At 39.6% G+C, this 24,432-nt stretch overlaps 1 protein-coding gene across 9 annotated transcripts in view; it reads left to right on the forward strand.

Moving 5' to 3' along the window:
- The first annotated feature begins 10,529 nt into the window (after positions 1 to 10,529).
- The window catches only part of MAP10 (microtubule associated protein 10), a 106,522-nt gene continuing 92,619 nt past the window's right edge, over positions 10,530 to 24,432 (forward strand). For 5 of the 9 annotated variants that reach the window (XM_028481056.2, XM_028481052.1, XM_028481053.1 and 2 more), the window contains exons 1-2: positions 10,530 to 13,047; positions 13,374 to 13,426. In XM_028481056.2, the coding sequence (XP_028336857.1) occupies positions 10,537 to 13,047; positions 13,374 to 13,421 (2,559 nt within the window). In that variant the 5' untranslated portion in view covers positions 10,530 to 10,536 and the 3' untranslated portion in view covers positions 13,422 to 13,426. The other 4 variants (XM_028481057.1, XM_028481050.2, XM_028481051.2 and 1 more) reach the window with 4 other exon arrangements.

The following is a 24,432-nucleotide window of genomic DNA, read 5'->3' on the forward strand; positions in this document are numbered from 1 at the left end:
CTTACATACTCACAAAAATTTACACATAGATAATTATAGTGGCTTTATTCATAATTGCCAAAGCCTGGAAGCAGCCCAGATAGTCTTCAGTAGGTGAATGGATAAATAAACTGTGGTCCATCCAGACAATGGAATATTATTCAGCACTAAAAAGAAATGAGCTATCAAGCCATGAAAAGTCATGGAGGAAACTTAACTACATATTGCTAAGTGAAAGAAGCCAATCTGAAAAGGCTACACACCCTAAAATTTCAACTTTATATTTTGGAAAAGGCACAACTGTGGTGACAGTAAAAAAGATCAGTGGTTGTCAAGGGTTAGGGGAGGTGGGGAAGGGAGGCATTAATAGGTGAAGAACATAGGAAAACAAGAAAATGAGTCACACTTATACCAAATTAAGGATGTTGAGTTATGTTAGTAATATATGCAACTTTAATTTTAACACTCTCTGCCAAAGGAAACTTTATTCCCTATAACTTAAAACTTATATTTTAAGTTATATATATGTATAATATATATATTAACTATATATAGTTAATTCCACTGTTTTGGCTGCAGTAAAATTGATTTTGAAATTAAAGAATAAACAGAAATAAATGTGAGAAAGTTGGTTGAGATCTGGTCTTAGAGGTTCCTGTGTTGCTATTTAAAATTTGGAAACGTCACTGTGTATTTAACATTTTATGATTGATACATATACACCTACCTACAGAGCCAAATTTCCCTTTGGAAGTTCCAGTTCAAGACATGATAAACACATGCATATTTTAAGGAAAAATAAACTTTTAAATGTAAATTGTGCCTGTTACCTTAAAATAGCTGGTGGAAAGTTAAAGCAGTAATTAAGAGATAACATATACATACACAGGAAAGGTGGAGAGGGGGTTTCTTGCTGTAGATAAGCAGCTGGCATTGAGAAATGAGGCAAGGTCAGAAGGAATTCCAAACATGCTTGGCCTTTTAAGATCTATAAATAGGAGGCCTGCTATTTATATATAACCTACTTACAAATACTCCTTATTTTAAGTGGCTACTTGGGACAGCCATCAGAACTTAATTCTGAGCAGTCCAGAAGCTCACAACTCCAGCAAGGAAAAGAAGTTCCCCCCCAGAAACATTATTATACATCGTGGTTAATTTCTACAGTACTGAAGACCCAGAACTACACCGTTGTAAGTTCACAGATCACAGGGCTGATGTAATAAGAAACCTGGGAAACAAAACTCACTAATATTTTTTTTTATTACCAAAGGTTCAAAACATACACAAAAGTATAGAAAATAACATAATGAACTCACACATACCCATCACGTAGATTCAATAATTATAAAGATTGGCACAATTGCTTTACTTATTCCATTTTTTAGAAGAATCCTGAGGCATTATAAAGTGTTCCAGGCATTGTCCCTTCATTCCTACAACTTCAGCTAGCATCTCTCATACACAGGAATATTTTCTTAAATAATCTTAATGAGATTCACACACTTAACGTTAACAATAACTCTTTTGTATTATCTAAAATGATAGGTATTTACATTCAAATTGCCCCTATTGTCTCAAACATGCTGTTTCTTAGATACTTTGCATAAGAATCCAAAGAAGGTCCACACTTGACATGGTGGTTCTGTCTCTTACAGCTCAATTTGGAGCAGCCTTCTCTTCTTCCTCTTTCTCTGGGCCCTTGACTTGTTTAAACTGGGTCAGTTATCTCATAGAACATACCACACCCTGCGTTTGCCTCTTAGCTTCCTTGTGGTATTATTTAACTGTTTCTCTGTATCAAAATACATTTCTGAATTGGACATTGTCACTTTTCTATATATTAATACTCTCTTTGAACAGAGATGAATAAGCTAAGGGAATTTATTGGGATGAACGTAAGCTTTTTTTTTTCCCTCAGATAGGCAGAACTGAATTTTAATGCCAGCTTCTCCACTTATTTGCTGTGTAAATTCATACTTGTATACATTTTTTTAACTTCTCCAAGTTAGTTTTATTATCGATAATTTCATGGGGTTGCTCTGAAGGTTAAATAGAGATAATTACTACAAAAATGGAAGTTTCTAGAGAGTTATTTTAGTATATACATCCAGCTTGTTTATGGGCAAAATCTCCTGAAGGACCGGTCTGCTTGATGAAGTTATCAAGATTTGGTTTATTTCCCAGATTTTAAAAGATAATTATCTTACTAATTATAGAAAAAACAGCTGGTTGTCTTTTGGTGGAGTCTAAATTATGTGGGTTGCCATTTAAAATAAACCCAATTTAAAACCCCATTCCATTAAAGAGAGCATCTACTTACATTAGTCTTGACAAGATGGTCTAGGCCAAAAGGCCCAACAGTGTTGATTTGCATGGGAAAGAAAGAATTCATGAGTTAAATTATATCTTTCAGCCCTCCCCCATAACTGAAGGCAGAAGGGTATCCAGGCCAAGGAACCTATAACCAGTCTTCCCTGAACCAGGACAATGGCCTTGGTGTCTTGGCTGGCAGGATTCAGTCTATTGAGGGGGTTTCTTAGAATCTGTAAGATGGGCTGTTATGGCTACTGTATTTGCTTCTCCTGGTTTAGGGCATGTTGACAGTAATGCTTCATTGCTAAAGGCTACCCATTTCTTTCCCTCCATTTCAAATGGAAAATCTTTCTGCTATTCTACTGGCTTGATGATAATAACATTCTACTTGTTACAAACGTCACAGAAAGTAAAACATCTGTCTGCAATATGCCAGAAATTAGGCTAATGGTTCTCAGCATCATCTGGGATACTAGTTAAAAATGTGTATCTGTGGGCCCATTTTCAGACTTAGTAAATCAAAATCCATGGAGGTAGAACCAAAGAATCTGCATATTAACATACGCACTACAGTTTGAGAACGTATGAGATATTCTGGGAGGAAACCTCCCAGAGGTGATGAACTTATCATCCCAGAGTTACGTGGTTATAAAATGGAGAAGCTGATATTTTAATCCAGGACTGCTGGACTTAAAGCCTATGTCGACTGCCCTCTGCCACGTTGCCGATTGTCAAGGACAGGCACGTCAGTCTCACTAAACCACTATCAACCGTGTGTACCATTTAGCTTATTAATGAACCCGTCTTCAATGCCTTGAGATGCTGCATGATTTCTCTTCCCCACTCCTTTCTGGAAGAGAGAATTATCAAGACTGGGGCTTTGGCCACTCTTTCCCTTTACCGTTAGTGGTTCCTTTGCTTTCTCTCCAACCCCCATCCCCTTACCTCCCACCAGCCAGTCTTCCTCTTTGTCCTTCTTCTTAAGTGAAGTAATTTCCCATATCAAGTTCTGGCAAGTTTAAAATAAACATTGAAAAGGCAATGCAGAGCCTTTGTACCTGAAAGACATTTACAGAATTTCTTTAGATTATCTGTACCTATTCACAATAGCTCTTTCCTGTGTATGATATGGGAAGTGGTAATCATAGCTCTGATCATAACTCTGTCCCTGATTTAATGACAGCATAATGGAAAAGCTATGGTGCCCCCTATCCAGAAGTTTAGAAACAGAAAGGGATGAAAAAAGAAAAAGAAACAAAGAACAGGATATCTGTATTCAAGCACTGCACACATTCTGAGCATTAAAGTCATGTCATCTTTACCAATAATAGAATATGTCAAGGCGAGTGTTATAAAAGTTCCAGTTGCTTACAGTGTGTAAGTTGTGGGAAGTCCATGTGTAACTCAGTTAGGAGAGAGGCGGGTATTTGGCTGAGATTTCAGAACTTTCATCTCAGGTCCTGGGAGATGGCATCTTTCTGTTTAGGCTTTTATTTTAGGGCGTGAAAGAATGATTGTGGGAGTCTGCTTCTAACTGAGATCTTCTTGCTCCAGGAATATAATATGTATCTAAAACCTGAAATACAAGCCATTGGAAGACAGTGGAGGAAAAACCAAGGACCGGAGACCTGTCTCCTGAATCCCAGTCTGTCTCTCAAACAATCCTCAGAGCTGAGGTTCCCAGACTTGGCATGCCTGACACGCATTTGTGAGGGGTTTTTAACTTCAGTAAAGAGGAAGTGGTTTAACCGGACCTTTTTAACATTTCTGTTTATTATGGTTACGGATTGTGTTTCCTGTATTTTTTCCATGTTCCTTTTAGAATTATCTCTTGTTTTAACTCTTTAATTATTTTTATTATATCTTCTATCTCTTTGTTATATTCTTCTTTTTAAACAGCCTTTATTTTTCAGAGCAGTTTTAGGTTTACAGAAAAATGGAGCAGAAAGTATAGAGAGAGTGTCCATATATCCCCTGCCCTCCACAGAAGCATGTCCCCCTCCCCGCCATTATCGACATCCCCACCAGAGTGGTGCACTTGTTACAGTGGATGAACCTACACTGATACATCATAATCACCCAGAGTCCATGGTTAATTTACATCAGAGTGCACTCTTGGTATCGTACATTCTATGATTTGGACAAATGTTGGAAGACATGTATCCATCATTATAGTGTCATACAGAGTACTTTCCCTAAAAATCCTCTGCGCTTCATCATTTCATCCCACCCTCTCCCCTAGTCTCCCTGGAAACCACTGATTTTTTATTTTATTTTTTACTATTTCCATAGCTTGCTTTTTCCAGATGTCAAGTAGTTGGATCATACAATTTGTAGTCTTTTCTGATTGGCTTCTTTCACTTAGTTAGATGTATTGGGTGGGACAAAAAGTGCCTCGGTTTTTTTAAGTAAAAATAAAAGACACACTTTTCATTTTCACCAAGAACTTTATTGAACAACGTATTCACCCTTTTGTTCTACTACCTTCTGCCATTTTCAGGCAACTTCATAATTCCACCTTCCCAAAGCTTTTTTTGTTTTTGAGCAAAGAACTGTTCCAGGTGCCTTTTACAGTCTTCCAGGGAATTGACATTTTTTCCATTAAGAGAATTTTGTAAAGACTGAAATAAATGGAAATCCCAAGGCTCAATGTCTGGTGAATATGACAGATGAATCAGAACTTCCCAGCCAAGCTGTTACAGTTTTTGCCTGGTCATCAAAGAAACATGCGGTCTTGCGTTATCCTGATGGAAGATTATGTGTTTTCTGTTGATTAATCCTGGACTCTTTTCATCGAGTGCTGCTTTCAGTGGGTCTACTTGGGAGCAGTACTTGTTGGAAATAATCGTTTGCTTTTCCGGAAGGAGCTCATAATAGAGGACTCCCTTCCAATCCCACCATATACATAACATCACTTCTTTGGATGAAGACCAGCCTTTGGTGTGGTTGGTGGTGGTTCATTTTGCTTTCCCCACAATCTCTTCCATTCCACATTATTGTACAGTATCCACTTTTCATCTCCCATCACAATTTTTTTTTTTTTTTTTTTTTTTTGTGCGGTACGCGGGCCTCTCACTGTTGTGGCCTCTCCCGTTGTGGAGCACAGGCTCTGGACGTGCAGGCTCAGCGGCCATGGCTCACAGGCCCAGCCGCTCCGTGGCATGTGGGATCCTCCCAGACCGGGTCACGAACCTGTGTCCCCTGCATGGGCAGGCGCACTCTCAACCACTGCGCCACCAGGGAAGCCCCACAATTTGTTTTAAAAACGGAGCGTTTTCGTTACGTTTCGGTAGCGAATAGCATGCAGAAATATGGTCAAAAAGAGTTTTTTTCACTTTACTTATGTGGAACCCAAACATCAAAGCGATTCACATAACCAAGCTGGTGCAAATGATTTTCAACGCTTGATTTGGATATGTTGAGTATGTCAGCTATCTCCCGTGTGGTATAACGTTGATTGTTCTCAATTATTGTTTCGATTTGATCGCTATCAACTTCAACTGTTCTACCCAACCATGGAGCATCGTCCAGCAAGAAATCTCCAGCACGAAACTTCTCAAACCACTTTTGACACATTCGAGCAGTCACAGCACCTTCTCCATACATTGCACAAATCTTTTTTTGCTTTTCAGTTGCGTTTACTTTTCTTGAAATAATAAATCATAATACATCGAAAATGTTTCTTTTTTTCTTCCATCTTCAATATTAAAGTGGCTACACAAAAATTCACCAGTTTTGGTAAGTCTTTTTTTAAATGCACGCTGATATGACAGCTGTCACACACAATTTAACAAAATTGTTTCGAATGAAGTTAAAGACAACTAAGTGCTACTAGAGTCACCTTACAGAAAAAAACCGAACAAACCTTTGGCCCACCCAATATTTGAGGTTTCTCCATGTCTTTTCTTCTTGGTCTAATAGCTCATTTCTTTTTAGCAGTGAATAATGTTCCATCGTCTTGGCTGTACCACTGTTTGTTTATCCATTAACCTGCTGAAGGACACTTTGGTTGCTTGGTTGTCATTTTGGCAATTCTGAAAAAAATCTGCTATAAGCATCTATGTACAAGAGTTTGTGTGAATATAAGTTTTCAATTTCTTTGGGTAAATACCAAGGAGCATGATAGCTGGATCTTAATAGTAAGAGTATGTTGAGATTTTTAAGATATTGACAAACTGTCTTTCGAAGTTGCTGTACCATGTTGCATTCCCACCAGCAAAGAATAAGGGTTCTTTTTGCTCCAAATCCTTGCTAAAATTTGTTGTTGTCGGTGTTCTGGATTTTGCCGATTCTAATAGATGTGCAGTGGCATCTCATCGTTGTTTTAATTTGCATTTCCCTGATGACCTGGAGCATCTTTTTATATGCTTATTTGCTATCTGTATCCCTTCTTTGGTGAGGTGTCTGTTCAGGTTTTTGGCCCATTTCTTATAGTTGGGTTGTTTGTTTTCTTACTGTTGCCTTTTAAGAGTTCTTCATATATTTTGGATAACAGTTTTTGTATAAGTACGACTTTTGCAAATATTTTCTTCCAGTCTGTGGCTTGTCTTTTCATTCTCTTGACAGTATCTTTCACAAAAGAGAACTTTTTAATTTTAATAAAATCCAGCTTATCAATTCTTTCTTTCATAGATCATGCCTTTGGTATTGTATCTAAAAAGTCATCACTAAAACCCAGGATCATCTAGATTTTTTCTTATTATCTTCTAGGAGCTTTATAGTTCTGTGTTTTGCATTTAGGTCTGTAATCCATTTGGAATTAATTTTTGCCACGGGTGTAAAGCCTTTGTCTTAATTTTTTTCCCTTTCTTTTTTTGCATGTGGATGTACAGTTGTTCCAGGACCATTTGTCAAAAAGACTATTTTTGCCCCATTGTGTTGCCTTCACTCCTTTGTCAAAGATAAGTTAACAGTAGGTATGTGGATCCATTTCTGGGCTCTTTATCTCGTTCCACTGATCTGTTTGCCTATTCTTTCGCAAATACCATACTGTCTTCATTACCGTAGCTGTATAGTGAGTCTTGAAGTCCTGTAGTGTCAGTCCTCCAACTTTGTTCTTCAATATTGTGTTGTCTATTCTGGGTCTTTTACCTCTCCATATAAATTTTAGAATCAGTTAGTTGATATCTGCAAAATAACTTGCCAGGCTTTTGATTCTCATTGCATTAAATCTATAGATCAAGTTGGGAAGAAGTGACGTCTTGACAATATTGAAACTTCCTATCCATAAACTTGGACTATCTCTCCATTTATTTAGTTTTTCTCGGATTTCCTTGGTTAAGAGTTTTCTAGTTTTCCTCATAGAGCTCTTGTACATATTTTGTTAGATTTATACATAAGTATTTCATTTTGGGGGCTAATGTAAAGATATTATGTTTTTAATTTCAAATTCCACTTGCTAATTGCTGCTACATAGAAAAGCTATTGACTTTTGTATATTAATCTGATATCCTGCAACCTTGCTATAGTCATTGATTAATACTAAGAGTTTGTCAATTCTTCCAGATTTTCTACATAAGACAATCATGTCATTTGCAAAAACAGTTTTATTCTTTCTTTCTCAATCTGTATACCTTTTATTTCCTTCACTTTTCTAATTGTGTTATTGCTAGGACTTCCAGCTTGATGTTGAAAAGAAGTGGTGAAAGGGGACATCCATGCCTGGTTCCTGATTTTAGTGAGAAAGCTTCTATTTTCTTACCATTACGTCTGCTGTTAGCTGTAAGCTTTTTGTAGGTTCTGTTCTTTTAGATGGGGAAAAGGAAGCACTGGTGAAAAGAATTTTATATATATATATATATATATATATGCACAGACACACACACAATTGGATATTACTCAGCCATGAAAAAGAATGAAATAATGCTGTTTGCAGCAACATGGATGGACCTAAAGATTATCATTCTAAGTGAAGACAGAGAAAGACAAAAATCATATGACATCACTTATATACGGAATCTAAAAAAAATGATACAAATCATTTACAAAACAGAAGTAACAGCAATAGAAAACAAACCTATGGTTACCAAAGGGATACAGGGTGAGGAGGATAAATTTGGATTTAGGATTAACAGATACAGACTACTATATATAAAATAGATAAACAACAAGGACTTACTGTATAGCACAGGGAACTATGTTCAATATCTTGTAATAACCTATAATGGAAAAGAATCTGAAAGAGAATATGTATATATATGTATAACTGAATCACTGTGCTGTACACCTGAAACTAACACAACATTGTGAATCAACTACACTTCAATTAAAAAAGTGTCTGCTATATGGCAAATAATAAATAAAATAACATTTATTTTAACAAGTATTTACTACGTGCCAGGCACTTTTTAAAGAATTTTGTGACTATTAATTCACTTAATACTTATATTTATGAAGTTGACACTATAACTACCTCATTTTTTGGATGAGGAAACAATTCACAAACTGTTGAGAAACTAGTATGTGGTCACAGAGCCAGGATTTGAGCCAGGTAGTTTGCCTACAAAATTGAGGCTCTCATCCACTGCTCTGTGCTATTTTTCCATGTTTGGCCTATGAACATAGAAAATTTTTAATTGTCATAGCTAAACATTTACTCACTACATTTAACATTATTTACAGTTATAAAATCTTATTCATGTACTGTAATACCAGTGATGTAGAGTGTCTGGGCAGAGAAATTATTAGCCCTGTAGAAACCTTATATATTATAGAAGTAATGTCCTTATAGAGGAGGTACATTGGTTTCCCTGTCCACATACAAAGTGCTAATATTCCACATTATTAACCTTACTCAAAACACTTACTGCAGGATGTCTTCAATGAGGAATTTTACCTACTGTGTTTGTCTGGCACACATGGACTCAATACCTCATTGTTTTTTACTTGTAAACATGCTGTAATCTATTGCTCTATGTCAGCCATCTATTAAGCATGTCACTTGATAAGTTTCTTCTGCAAGTAGACAGTAAGATTCTGAAGGCCAAGAGCAGTATCTTCTACTCACATACTGCAATGAAAGCTCCCTCACAAGTTCACTCTAAAGCACCAAGCCCTTCCAATTGTGAATTTGCTTTTGAGCTTCACAGTGCTGTTTTTGCATTCAACGTAATATAATTTAACTATAAATTATAAAGCTGCCTAAAGTAGAACATATTCACATAATGTCCCCCGGGCATCTCAAACTCTACATATCCCCAAAACCCAAAGCAACTTTGAAAAATCCAATCTGTGCCTCCTCAATTTTTTCTCCCACAGAAGCAGAAAATTTTCACCCATAATTTCTCTCTCAGGGTCACCAAGCTCTAAACTCTGCTATCACAAATACCTCTTATATCTATCACTTCTTTTTCAACTCCACTGACCCTAACCACGTTCAGGCCACAATTCTCTCTCCTTAGACCACTGCAACAGCCTCCCCAAAAGACTGCTCTGAATTCAATTTCTTATTAGCAGAATCCTCCTTTGTATCTGTACTGCTACATTTCCGAACATAGGTATAATAACATTTAGTCACTCAAAATAACTTATACAGAATAAAGTCCAAATTCCTTGCTATGGCATTCAAGGCCACTTATCAACCTTGGTTTCAACCTAGCTAGCTTATTGAGGGTAGAAGTATGTCTGCTTGAAAATCTGGGATAGGGCTGTAAGATCGCCTCCACCCCCGTGTTTATGTAAATACATTAGTTTTGTTGAACGGGAATCATTGACATTACTCTCCTACACGGTGATGGCTCGGTTGGAAATGTGGCCACACTCACTGCGCGTGACCCAGTGCCACCACACTCCGACAGAGCTCCCAAGCCGCTTCAGAGCCATGTCCTCATCTTTTGAGTAGACCAGCAGCAGAGAAGGCCGGCTGCGGGCAGTTAGCTGGCTTTTAGCCTGGAGATTGGAAAGGGAGCCCTGATTTACTTTTAATATTCCTCTGATAGATCTGAACTGACTCCAAACTTGCAGGGGACCGGCAGTGATAAAACGTGACCCAAACCAAAAAATAAGCCTGTTTTTTTTTTTTTCCATTCGTACCCTCAGTATTATCATAAGCACTGTGTTAACACCAGTCTGCAAAGCAAAGACATACACTTGAGCAGCGAAAATTCCCACGGCTGCCACAGAAGTGGCCGGGGGCCCTAGCAAGTCTCGCGATAGAACAAGACAAGCGCCAGGTTCTTCCTGTTTCTCGCGAGAACCATCGACTTCCAGCCCCCAGCTCACAGCGTCCCCGGGGCTACAGCGATGGCGGCTTCGCTGTCAGAGCGGCTTTTCTCGCTGGAGCTGCTCGTAGACTGGGTGCGTTTTGAAGCCGGGCTGCCGCCGCCGCCCGTAGTCCCGGCGGAGGAGCAGGAGGAGGAGGAGGCGTCGCCGCCGCGGTCGTCGCGCGGCCTGTGCCCCGCCGTGGCCTTCCGCCTGCTGGACTTCCCCACGCTGCTGGTTTACCCTCCCGGCGGCCCCGCCGCCCCCGCCCCGGAACTTCGGCCCGGCCTGGTCAGCTTCGGTCGCGGCAAGTCCTGTCTCTTCCGCCTGCAGCCCGCCACCCTGCACCGCCTGCTCCTTCGGACACCGCTTTACACCTTGCTGCTGCAGCTGCCCCCCAGGAGCCCGACCCCCGCCCCGCAGCTCCTGGGGGCCTGCAGCATCTCTCTGGCCGCCGCGGCCCACAAGGTCCTGGGGCCCGCCGCCTCCGGCTGCTCCCAGGGTCATCGGGGAAGTTTCCCTCTGCAAAACCTAGAGGGGGAGCGGATTGGGCACATTGCCCTGGGCTACCGCCTGACTGACCTGGGAAGCAGCTTGCTGGGCCATCTGGAGAGGCCAGTCGCTTCCACAGGAGGTGGAGTGGAGGGTGTGGAGGTCAGTCCCCAAACCTTGCAGGAAAACCAGCAGCTTCGGCAGCCAGACTCAGAGCCAAGCCCAAGAGATGCTGATAAGCGTCTGGTGGATGTAAAAATCTCAATGGCAGGGAAGGATTTGAAGGAGGGAGTCTTCCACAGCAAGGCCAACTCTGATTACAAGTTGGAGAATGACAAAACCAACTCCATTATTTGTTCAAAGGGTAGCAGTGAGAGGAGTGTTAGCCCCCAAAATCAGGAAGTCACAGAGTTAGACATTGAAACCAACATAATTTGCCCTCCTCCTCTGTATTACACTCATGTGACCCAAGAAAAGACACCTCCTAAACAGGGTGAAATCACTATTGAGCCTCAAATGAATGCACCTGAGGAATTGGATGGTACTTTTCCGGAAGAAAAACTTGTAAAACCCCCAACACATACTAGTCCTCCAGAACATACAAATTTTGCAACACATGAGAGGCCTCCAGTGCTTATACATCCTGCACATATTCAGGATGTAGGAGCAAGTAACCAAACTACTTACCATCCTCAAACTGAACAAAATAGGATCAATACTGTAAGGCAGCTGCCTTTGTTAAGTGCTTTGTTGGTTGAGTTGTCCTTGTTATACAACCAACCTGTGGCAAGCCCTACTCATATACATCCTCATTTAGCCTGGTTATATAGAACTGAGGACAAGAAGTCACCAGAATCTTCTGCCAAATCCACTTGTAAATCTGAATCTAAAGATAAGCTTTCTCTGGGGGAAAATGAAAAATCAGTGAGTCTTCAGTATAAAAAGAACCAAACTGAAAATCTTAAGAAAGGTAAATATTTTGAAAAGAAAGGTGGTGTCCCCCCCAAAAGAGTTCCAAGGGGGAAGCTACTTTATGGCTTAACAAACACACTTAAGCTACGTTTAAAGCAAACAAATCCTGATATGTTGATAGTACACGAAAAGAGAGAACAGTATAGAAAAACGCAAGCACAAATGTTAGGTGCGAAACTCAGAATTCCATCATCCAAAGTTAAGATACTAAGTTTTGCAGAACAACATCAGAAGCCACATCAACCGCCTAAAGATAAGTTTTTGGACTCAGATGCATCTTTTGCTGAAAATAGCAATACCTCAAAGCAAATTAGTGTAGTTTTTGATGACCCCAGCACAACTAAAGAAACTAAACTGAAATGTGCAGCTGAAAAGACAGTTGATGATTTCCTGGAAGAAATTGTGAGTCCTGCAAATTCCATTGTCTCAGGAAGGTTTATTCATACAAATATTTTGGGTGGAAGAGTGGAAGTGAAAGTCCAAAGTCCAGGTGATTTCCAACGGGTCGCAGTAGTTGACAGAATTGTAGTAGATAAAGAAATAGATGATAAACAGGTCAAAATCACTTCTAACGACATTCTTACTGCTGATATGAATGAAAATAATCCAAGTACAAGTAGTTGCTCTGAAAGCATCTCAGAACTAAAGTATTCAGATGACTTCACCAGTCCTTGCTGGTCTGAAGACACCAGCAGAGTTTTACAAACTCGTGATAGCAGTCCAGGGACAGAAAATCCAAAACATAGTCAACAGACAAGCAAGTCCAGTGAAACAAGGTTGTCCATAAGGAAAAATAGCAGTGAAAAGAGTTCTATTCTTAGCCCATCTTTTTCAGCTGGATCCCCAGTACTCTCATATAAAAGATTTCATATTTCAAAGGCTCAAGATAAAAGTTTGGAGGAAGCATCTAATATCTCTACCAGTGATTTCTCTTCCTCACACTGGACCGAGGAAAAAGAAAACCAGAGAGACCAAAATAGTATGCATAATTCTAAAGTTCTAAAGAGGAATCAAGACATCCCTACTAAACTTAAAACAAGAACAGGTTGCAAGTCCTCAGAAAAAAGCCAGTCACCTCGGACATCTCAAGTGAGTTCTTATCTGCCTTCTAATTTGTCAGAACTAGAACTTAATGTCCTGGATAGCAGTACATTAGATCACTTTGAAGAAGACAATGATGACCTTGGTTCACTAAACATTTCCAAGCAATGCAGAGATATTTGCAAATTAGTAATAAATAAACTTCCAGGATATACAGTGTAAAAATATGTGCTTTTACATAACATTTAATTTGTTTTATAACCTGTGTGTAAGTGAAACAATTTTTAATAGCTGTACATTATTTTTAGTACATAAATTTATGTATATAATTTTTCAGAATTTAAGTGTTTGTCATTCCTTTGGTGTTTAAATAGGATTCTACCATTAAATCTGACAAGATTGATCATGGGATCACCTTATAACCCAGGTAAGATTTCAGTTGTTTAATCTTCTAAGAATAAAAGTATCTTCCTAAACTGTCTCTATTAAAGTATCCTAAAGCTGACTTCATGCACACCGTTGAAAAGGCTGATTAATAAAGATAGCTTCACATTTTAATGGCAATAAATTGTTTACCGAATATAGAAGACTTACTGTATGAGATGCAGGAAGATACAAAAGAATTTAGGATACAGCGCCAGCAGTTATAAGAGCTTACTGTTCTATATAGATAGGAATTCTTCAGGGAAATCTTCCTGGACACATACACATTCCATATCTCCGATAGGTGAAGTCCTTTTTATATGCTGTCATAGTGCTCTATATGCTTTTTTTTAAACCACAATTTGTGTGTGTGATTACTTGGTTAATGTTTATCTTATGATAGGTTTAAGTTCTGTGGTAGAAGGGACTGTATCTGTTTTGCATAGCAGTGTGGTCTTAGTATCTGGCACAGTCTCTGGCATGTGGCTGGGATTCAATAAAAGCATTTGTTGGACAAATAAATGATGGCCATGCATTGAAAATACCTAACGGGAGGGATTAGAATTGAGCAGTAAAAACAAGCAGAAACCCTAAAAATATCCTTATTGGAGACATGGTTATTTGACTGTAGTATTTTTGTTTTGCTGGAACACCCTTAGGTGTTCTCTGAAATATTTGGAGAAGGGAACTAAAAAAGTGTCTTCCTGTGCAGATTCTTGTATAGAAATTCAGTTTACTGTCATTTCAGCTTGTTCAAGTTATTTTTAATATAGGACAGTTTGTTTTTATGAAGTCTAGTGATCATTTCTTTATAATTTATTCCATTGATTTTATACTTAGACCTTATTTTGTGTTCAGATATTTACATATGTGTTCTTCTATGTAAATATTGTTATATTGTAATTTTTACCCTTAATTTTTTAATATAGCAAATATTTTTGGATGTATGAGGTGAGGCCCTGATTTCCCTTCCTTTATAAGTAATTAAATAATTATGTAGGTGTTATCTGTTGAATGATCATAAAAATAGATAGAATTTCAATAGATGGTAAGAGATGAAGATGCTATATTTTGAGGAACAATATGAATAAAGAATGATGATGAGAATGAGCATGATGTATTCATGGGACTATGAAAATATTATCGTCATTAGAACGGTAGAGTCAAACTACAGAGTGGTCGAAAGAAAATTTGTTGAGTAAGAAAAGTCCCAGATTGTAGGGAGCTTCAAATGTCAAGCATAATCATAGAAACAGTAGAGTATTTTAATTTATAAATGAGCACGAGTAAGTAGTCATGACATTTTGAATATTTTAAATTACTGAAATAATTTCTTAGAGGTACAGAAATTATACCAGTGGAAGTTTTGAAATATGAAATATGTTTAATGGCTAATGGCTCATGGTCTTAATTTTTCAGTAAATATAAAGCATGTAGTGTATCATCTCACAAAATTAAAATAATTTACTGGTGGGTGCTGTAGCTAGATAGTCAAATGACACCAATTTGGTCTGTAAATTGTCAGCAAGTTTTCATTATTATGGAGGAGACAAAAATATAAGCAATATCAGAATCATGAGAGAAATAATGCTTTAAAAACTGTTTTATTTGATTGAGAGTAAGTCATTGTATGCGATGAGAATAGGTGAGGGAAATGAATTCAGTGTGTTTAAGGTACAACAAAGAGTAAAGAACTAATGTACTTTAAATTACAAATTGAGTAGTTGAATAAGCTTCTCTTTGAGTTATTCCATGAATACTTATTTCTAGAATTGTGGTGGTGGTTTTTCTAGCTTAATTCTAGTGAAAATACCTGTTCCTGTGTATTTGGTACTTCCTCTTTGCGTCCTATCTTCAAATTGTACTTCAAGTTTTAATTCTAAAGCCTGTAAACTTAGTTCTTTAAGAATACTATAATAGATACTACTTCTGAATCCTTATTTATCTCCTTAATGCCTTAAAATCATTGAAACATGAAATAGTATTTCAGGGTCATGAATAAGGGAGACTGTCATTTAGTTGTTGGTAAAACTAAGCTCCTGCAATCCAGCCTTTCTGAGCACCTTAAGTATCTAAACTGCTGTGGGCAGAGCTGAATTGGGGGTGAGCCACAGAAATAAGGGTAGGGCCTACCCTGCAGCTTAGGAGGCAGCTGTCAGTGATGACAAGTCCTTTGAACTGTTACTATAAGCGGATTTGAAGAGGCCTGTGCAGATGCATACATCCAATGTGTTGTTTTTTTCTCCAGTCATGTGCATGCTATTGAGGACATCTTTAGATACAAAGAACAATGGTACTGAACTCTCAAGCCTTTGTGGCTTTCTGGTGAGAGCCACCCAGTCACATCTCAGTTTAATTTTTTTGCCTGTACAAGCAGTGCATTTATTATGGAAACTTAGAAACCAGACTTTTATTTGTTGCAAACATATAGGTCAAGACTATAAATTTAAAAATGTTTTTAATTATCACATTGTATTGTTGGCAAGGCAAAGAAATTTCATAACAAAGCAACATCTAAATAAGATAAATATATTTATATTTGTCTATTAGATAAATAGTATTTATATTTGCCTACTCATAAACTGTCCTTGGGCCTAGATATATAGCCATCTTTCAGTCTATTTGTGTTTTAATTTGGATTAAAGTGTCTAGAGAGTTGTACAGAATGACAGTTTGTGAGCCAAGACTTGCTGGATTCTCCTCTTCTCATTTTTAACCTAAAACAATACCAGGATAATTTACTTGGTTAAGGACCAAGGCATTTTTAATGTTTTTCTCCAGAGATCTAACTGTCATGCCAGGAAATAATAGACTTCAGGATGAACATTATTAGGTTGGAGTGCCAAGCCATAGTAGTAGAAATATTTCCTTATTTTCCAAATATTACTTATATCTCTGTTATACAAAAAATATATATAAATTCTAGAAAAAAATAGAAAATTCAGATAAGAATGGTTTTTTTGCTTTAAAATTGTGTATTAAGGGAGGGTTATGGTCCTTTCCTTTCAAAATCCCACTGAAATGAGAGAAGAGATATAAAAATAAGAATAAACCCATAGTAGCCCCAGAGATCTGGAAGATACAAAGCAGATGGGATTAGGTTGGCCAAAAATGGACTAGAAATCTACTCTTCAACATTGCCCAGTGAGGTGCTGCTGGAGAGACGAGAAGATGGTGTTTTTTAACAGAGCCCAAGATAAACGTCAAATTCAGTCAGCAGGCCTTGGGAAGGAGTAGGTCATGGGACACCGACAGTAGAAACTGAACCCTGAGTGTGATGGAGAGGCTGGGCCTGGGCTAAAGGTTATCTACTAGAAAAGTTGCTGGGGCCACAGAGGAAAACGAATATTTTCGCTTTGGACAGCAAAACATGTTAACAGGGCCTTTCTCAATTTTATTGGAGAGACCACTAACCCTAGTGGCAAATTAAAGCAATACAACCCTGGTCTTCGGAGGCAGATGGATGGTGTTTGCGTCTTTGATCATGTGTAATATGATTTTCTGAGATTATTTCTTCATTACAGGATTAGGTTGGGATTGAATCAAATACCATTTATCTAGCATATATGACAGTGAAAGTGCCTGGGAGTGTTGGTGTATTTAATAGTACAGAGAATGTACCACAGTATCCGTGTGCCTGCCCCAGAGGGATATATTTTCAATAAAACCTCAGTCAGGAAATCAACTCTTCCTTCCAAATGGTTAAAACAAACGTTCCATTTGACATTGTAACTGAGTGGGAGAACCCCTGGCAGCAGGAATCCTTGGAAAGGTTTGGGTTTTAATAAAGAATGTGTTTGTCCAGGAGCAGGCCAGGATGGGAGATTAGATAAGCTCCCAAGTAATGGTACAAGATAACAGCTGAAGGTCATAAGGTGAAAGAAAGCATGTGGAATGGAACAGGTCCATGAGTCAGTATATGAGTCACTTATTACAGGTTCAGAAACCTATACTTGCAAGCTTGACTATTTAGGATACTTTGTTTTATTCGTTTATTTTCTGTTTTCTTCTTGGTTTTAATATAGTTCTTTTTGAAGGATCTTATAGTTGAGCTGTGAGAGCAATTGGAAATGAATTTGGTTGTGACTCATAATTGAGCTGAAATCCTAAAGGAGGAGCAGTAAACCCCCAGGGTCTACATAGTGAAAGACTGAGAAAAAAGACAACCCCTTTTCTACCCAGAGATTTCTCCTTCAGCTTTTATCTCCTAGAAACCTTGGAGGGTTTTGCTTTTTGTCTCATTAAGGGAAGCTGCTCAATTACAGAGTGTTTCACACCCAACAACTGCCTGGAGGACTGTATTTCATAACTTGTGATTTTGGTGTCAACGCTGTGGAGAGAATTGGGATGGAATTCTGGACTCAGAATGACATAAAAAAATAATGGATTGCTTTAGATGCGGAGGAACCTATTGTCAGAAGAGTTGGTCTGAAAGTGATTGCTTGCATATCCAGAATTCTTAAGAGTATTTCCAAGTACTTTGGGACAGTATTTGTTAACCTGGGGGGAGAGATCTTTCTAATCATCTGGAAAAGTTCCAAGTGTGAATGCTGGCATCTTGTCAGCAAAGTTCCCCATATCCCTGACTCCCTCTGTAGTAGCCAGAAGCCAGATATTTAGGGAGGCACATTTTTTTATTTTCAGATGGCACTGTCTTGCATCTAGTGCTCTAACTCAATTGTTTTTATTAAACCAAAGGTATGCTCTCCTGCATCAACAAAGAAATACCCATCTCTATGCTGAGGATATGATTATACTGAATCCCAGTGTGGTATTAAAAAGCAGCTGAAATTTTTAGACAATTACAGTCAGAAAAGAAAGCTTGACTTCATAGGAATTTGGAGCTAGAAGATACTTTGGAAATCATTTAGTTCAGCTCCTTCATTTTATAAGTAAGGAATGTGGCCCCAAATAATGAAGTTTGCCACTCTCTTGCCCCGCTCTTTCCATTAGAAGGTGCCGCTTCATGTGTCAAACTGGGGTCATAGCAAACCCGAACTGTGTGTCTGGCAGACTTTCTATAGCATTCATACTGAAAACACTAACCAAAAAATGAAATGACTTAGAGATGTGGGAATTTATCCTCTGTGCCACAGGGAAGGCATCTGTGTTTGGTGTCAGACAGTCCTGTTACAGTCCTGGCTCCTCCACTCACCTGTTAATCTTAGGCAAGTCTCTCTGGGGCTCAATTTTCACACCTATAAGATGGAGAAATCAGTCATTATGGTGCAAGTGCAGCAATAGTGACATCATCCAATATGACTTTCTTAATAATGTTCAATATCAATGCAGCATCAGTGCAGGTCAAGTCCAGGTAGGGGATGTGTACCAGAAGATGCTCTCCTGATGGTGAGACACAATAATAGCAGCACTTCTGACACATGGGTACCACCTGTGCTTGCCAGAAACCAGACGACTTGACACATGAGTCCTTCTAACTAAAGGACATCATGAACCCACTGGCCTCCTGAATTTAACTGCTAATCTCCGTGTCAGTTCAGTGCTATACTTCCCTCTCCTTGATGAACTTTGCCATTGAAGCCCCACCTTTTGGACTTCCCAGGTGGTGCAGTGGTTAAGAATCCGACTGCCAATGCAGGGGACACGGGTTCAAGCCCTGGTCTGGGAAGATCCCACATACTGCGGAGCAACTAAGCTCGTGCACCACAACTACTGAGCCTGCGCTATAGAGCCCGTGAGCCACAACTACTGAATCCCACGCACCTAGAGCCCGTGCTCCTCAACAAGAGAAGCCACTGCAGTGAGAAGCCTGCTCACCACAACAAAGAGTAGCCCCCGCTCGCCGCAACTAGAGAAAGCCCGCGCACAGCAACGAAGACCCAATCCAGCCAAAAATAAATAAATAAATTCATTTAAAAAAAGAAAAAGAAGCCCCACCTTCCATCCATGCCCTATTGCCTGATCCTCAACTAGAAGTGAGGAACCTGATTACGTTATAGAAAAGAAGATAGATTCTTGACAACTGTGAAGGCAGCAACAGGTATGGCTCATCAGAAGTAGGGTAGGTCAGAGGAGCTGCCTCGTGAACTTCCACACTCTTAGACACATACACGAATAGCCATGGGTTAGCCTTCCTGGTGGGCAACCTAAAGAATGATCCAGCTGTACTTGATGTCCCCTTAAAAAGGAGGGGCTCAGAGAAATGTTAGTAGGGCTGGTTTCATGGGAATGCAGCCTATGCAGTTGCATAAACCCTGCTCTCAGAAGAGCCTCTCACTGGGTTTAATGCTCTGCTATTGTCATCTTGAAATTCTTAATAATTTTCTCTTTGCGCTTGTGTTTTTGAGTGAAGTCTAATGAGACAGCAGTACATCCATATTAGCAGGGGAGATGTGCACCATGTGTGTGTCCACCCCTGTTGCTTCCCACCCCACTCATAGATAGCTGTACGGCTTCCATAGACAATTACCTTCTACTCCGAAGGGCACTGCACATGGCTTAAGGTTCTGTTATCACTGTCTTGAAATTCTTAACAATTTTATCTTTGTGTTGTGTAAACATAGAAATTCAAGTCTGATGGGACAATGGCACATGGCCATAAATATACAGCATGTATATTTATTGCTTTGCTGCCCTGTTTGCATACAGTGTTCGTGGTACCCCAAAAGCACAAAATTCCATGGGACTCACTGCATGTGGGAGCTCAGTGAGACTTAACACAAATCAGGTGAGCGCATTCCATCTACAACTGGGCAGCCCCGAGAGGCAGGCTCTCTGTGTGAGCCAGAGCTGGCTTCACGCTCAGAAAGAAGGCAGTGCTGTTCCAAGAAGCATGAATGACCAAGGAACCCCATCATATCTTCTCTCGCTCGTGTTACTTCCCTGTGTTAGCCAACCACCAATGTTGAAAATGATGACACAGAAGGACAGAGAAAGATAGAGCAACCCAGAGTTCCTTGTCCTTCCAGCTTTTCCTTAGTCATCAGGAAGCCAGAGGTGGAGGGTGTTGGTAGGATGTGCCGGTATCAAGAAGTGAAATAGAATACTTGAGTTAGATTAGTTGGGGCAACATTTCCACTGTCTGTGTGCATGCCAACATTACAGGATGCCAACTGTGTAATTTTGATGATTCCACATACAAGTAAATGTTCTATTCATATTTAAAACTGATGTTGCACGATATAAAGATGAACAGTAAAAATTATGTTAATTGTTTAAGATTTTAATTTTTCTGTACTTTGAAAGATATTAAACAGTGAGGCAGAGTTCTAAAATGACCCCCCAGTGACCTATGCCCTTGTACAGTCCCTCCCTTTGCATGTTGGCAGGACCTGTAGTTTGCTTCTAACTAATAGAATATGACAGAGGTGAAAGAGTTTGGCACGTGTAATTAAAGCCCCTAATCACACAGGGAGATCAGCTCGGTGCTTTGTGTCCACCTAGAGGGGTGGGATAGGGAGGGTGGGAAGGAGACACAAGAGGGAGGGGATATGGGTATGTATGTATACATATAGCTGATTCACTTTGTTATACAGCAGAAACCAACACACCATTGTAAAGCAATTATACTCCAATAAAGATGTAAAAAAATAATAAAAATAAAGACATGGAAAATTTTAAAAAGCCCCTGATCAGTTAACTTTAAAGTAAATCAAAGATAAATAAATAACTAAATAAAATTTAAAAATAAAGTAAATCAAAGTGAGATTACCCTAGGTGGGCCATACCTAATCAGGCAAACCCTTTAAAAGCAGTTAGAAGCCAGACACTCTTTCTTCTGCTGGCCTTCAAGAAACAAGCACCATGAGTCCTGCAGCTGAAAAAACAAAATACTTTGTGCCAACAACAGCGTGAGCTTGAAAGAGGAGGACTCAAACCTCAGATGAGACCCCAGCCCTGGGCAACACCTGGACTGAAGCCTGTGAGACCCTGGGCAGAGGACGCAGCTATACATGCCTGGACTCCTGACCCACAGATTCCATGGGGTAGTGCACAGGTGTTGTTTGAAGTTGCTAAGTTTGGGGTAATTTGTCATGCAGCCATAGAAAAATTAATACAAATAGCCAATAAAAACACTGAAAAGTTGAGAGGGAGACCTTGGAAGAAAGGGAAAAGCTTTATATTTTAGGCACTCCCAATTTTTTGAACAAGTTCTGCATTTTTACTTTTCACTGAGCCCCCCAGATTCTGCAGCTGACCCTGGCTGTTACTCCAAGCTGGTAGAGGCACAGCCAATGGCATACAGTCTTTCTACTTGACTCTGCAATGCACATAGGCTTTAGCACAGCCTTTCTGGACATTGCTGGTGTGTATCATACTTGAGAATACCATGTGGAGGCTATATATTTCCTCTGTAGGATCTGAATATTATCTTTAAATTTTTAAATTTACAGTCTGAACTAAAATGCCTACATTTCACGCTAATGATAAATTTGGCTTCTGGGCTTCCCTGGTGGCGCAGTGGTTGCGCGTCCGCCTGCCGATGCAGGGAAACCGGGTTCGCGCCCCGGTCTGGGAGGATCCCACATGCCGCAGAGCGGCTGGGCCCGTGGGCCATGGCCGCTGAGCCTGCGTGTCCGGAGCCTGTGCTCCGCAACGGGAGAGGCCGCAACAGAGGGAGGCCCGCATACCACAAAAAAATAAATAAATAAAAATAAAAAAATAAAAATAATTAAAAAAAAATTTGGCTTCTGAAACTTTTATACGTAATTACTCATAGCAATTCTTTGGATGTAGAAATAAAAAAATAAAAATAATAAAAAAAAAATTTGGCTTCTGAAACTTTTATACGTAATTACTCATAGCAATTCTTTGGATGTAGAACTAATGTAATTCTGCATACAATATTTTTAGTGCATAACAAAAGTGATCGAACAATACATAACCATTTATGAACTGTTTCCTATTTATTCTTGTCAGTTAAAATAATTTCTGCGGATTTTTTAAAGGACTGGCTCTCTCCATAATGTTTCTTTAGCACTAGTTGCAGACTTCTGCAGTCGTGCTACTTCCTCAATATGGTTCGTTTTGCGGATGATCTGGGGATATGTGCGTGTAACCACTATGGCCCACAGCTCTAGTTTGGAAAATGAATATAATGATTCTCCTATTATATTCCGGTAGATTGTGCCAGCTCCACATACTTACGTTAGCAGGAAATCCAGCATCAAACTTTTATGAACTCTGCCATCCCAAAGGACCAGGGTCCTGAGATGCTTACTTGGTCTTCTTTGAGTGGCCTCTCCTGCTTACAAATGCCAGGCCAACCTGCTAACTAATTTGCCTTGGTTTTCAGCTGCCATGGTACCTACTGCGGTGACAAAGTGTGGCATCCGAAGACCAGATGCTTCCGTGGCCCTGATTCCACCACAGTTTGCGAGGGTGCAAGTTACTTTGGTTTTTGCGCACAGGTTCGCGTTCACAGAGTGGCTGGATCTGGAGTAGTCTTAAAGCCCTTTCCCCGGTGATCTAGACACTCTGTGCGGAGCAAGGACCACTAGGACAGGTTAAGAACCTTTTCTTGTTTGCTGTGGGGTCTTCAGGGTCCTCTCCTGCCAGGGAACTTTGACTGAAACAACCCTAAAACATCAGAGTTCCTAATTATTTCAGACATCTAAAGGGAAGGAGTCATGGGCTGGATCCTGTTCTTTGAAACCTACTGAGCCCCGTGCAAATCGACTTCTTTTCTCTCAGTTTACATCAAATCAAAAAACGGGTCTGATTCTTAAGGCCTGTGGATGGATATACTTATGTTTACATAACAGAGACCTCTGTAGTGTTGTGAGAAGAGTCCAAGAACTTTTCTGGAGAATGTTCTATGTCCCGTTACAGAAAAGCAGTCGGCAGCCCTGGCTTAAAATAATAAATAAAACTGACTTTCCCTGTGTCAGGCACCTTCTACATGTGTATGTGTTGAGAATGTCTTATTCAGTTTTGTTTTCCTCCCTCATACCCAGCGAGGAGCCTACTGCAGCCCCTTTCGTAAAGTATATGTTTAATGGATGTTGGTGGAATTGAATAGAAACAGTAATTAAAACTTGCATCTATTCATAGTTTACAAATTAGTGTCTTGTATACTTTGTCTGCCTCACCACTTAGCTAAGAGCTCTGCCACCCGGAAAATTGGTGGCTGGGGCCCTGGGAATAGTGACCCATGAAACTAACTTACTTCGTCCCCTGTTATCCTAAGTAATAAATCAAGATCAAAATTTTTGGTTGATTCCTCCAACCAGTTCATTTGGCTGATAATCCTAGGTCTACCTTGGTTAAGAATGAGCTGACCACAGACCAGGAAGATACCCTTCTCATCCTTGATGTCAACCTTGTTCTCCAGATTTACTCTCAGATCGGTTATGCAAGCCGACTCCCCGGAATCCGGGTACATTTGTGTAGCAGATGTTTTTCTGGCTGACAGCTATTCCAACATATGGCACCTCCTAAGAAGCACCAGAAGATTGAAATTCTGATCTCCGTGCTTCGACTGCATTTCTTGAAATAGCTTGGTTATAAAACTCACAACAAATAACACTTCCTTTGACACTCAAAGTGTTAGGAAGAGCTAGACTATGGTGTGTATCTAGACCACTTTGTACCTGAATTTAAATTTTTAGCATTCTCTTTAGGGGCAGCCAGTTTCACCGTGTGCATTTTAAAGAACGAATGTGTTTGAATGAATGTGTCTGGTCTCCAATCTGTGGGCCCATTCACTTGTTTTTATTGTGTTAATATTTTAAACATTGAGAAGAATAAGTAATACAACCAGGTCCTGTGTACACATCACCCAGATTTAACCCCGTGCTGGCGTTGTGCCGTGCTTGCTTGCCTGCACGTGCGCTCTCCCCCTCACCCCTCTCTCTCTCTCTCTCTCTCTCTCTCTCTCCCTCTCCCTCTCCCTCTCCCTCTCTCTCTCTCTCTCTCTCTCTCTCTCTCTCTCTCTCTCTCTCTCTCTCTCTCTCTCATAAAACATACAGCTACCAATGAAAACCCCTTTGCTTCCTCTCCATTTCTTTGCCCTCCTTTCCAAGGGGTAACCGTTACTCTGGGTTACTG

The sequence above is a fragment of the Physeter macrocephalus genome, chromosome 20 (assembly GCF_002837175.3).
Source record: "Physeter macrocephalus isolate SW-GA chromosome 20, ASM283717v5, whole genome shotgun sequence".
Lineage (NCBI taxonomy): Eukaryota > Metazoa > Chordata > Mammalia > Artiodactyla > Physeteridae > Physeter > Physeter macrocephalus.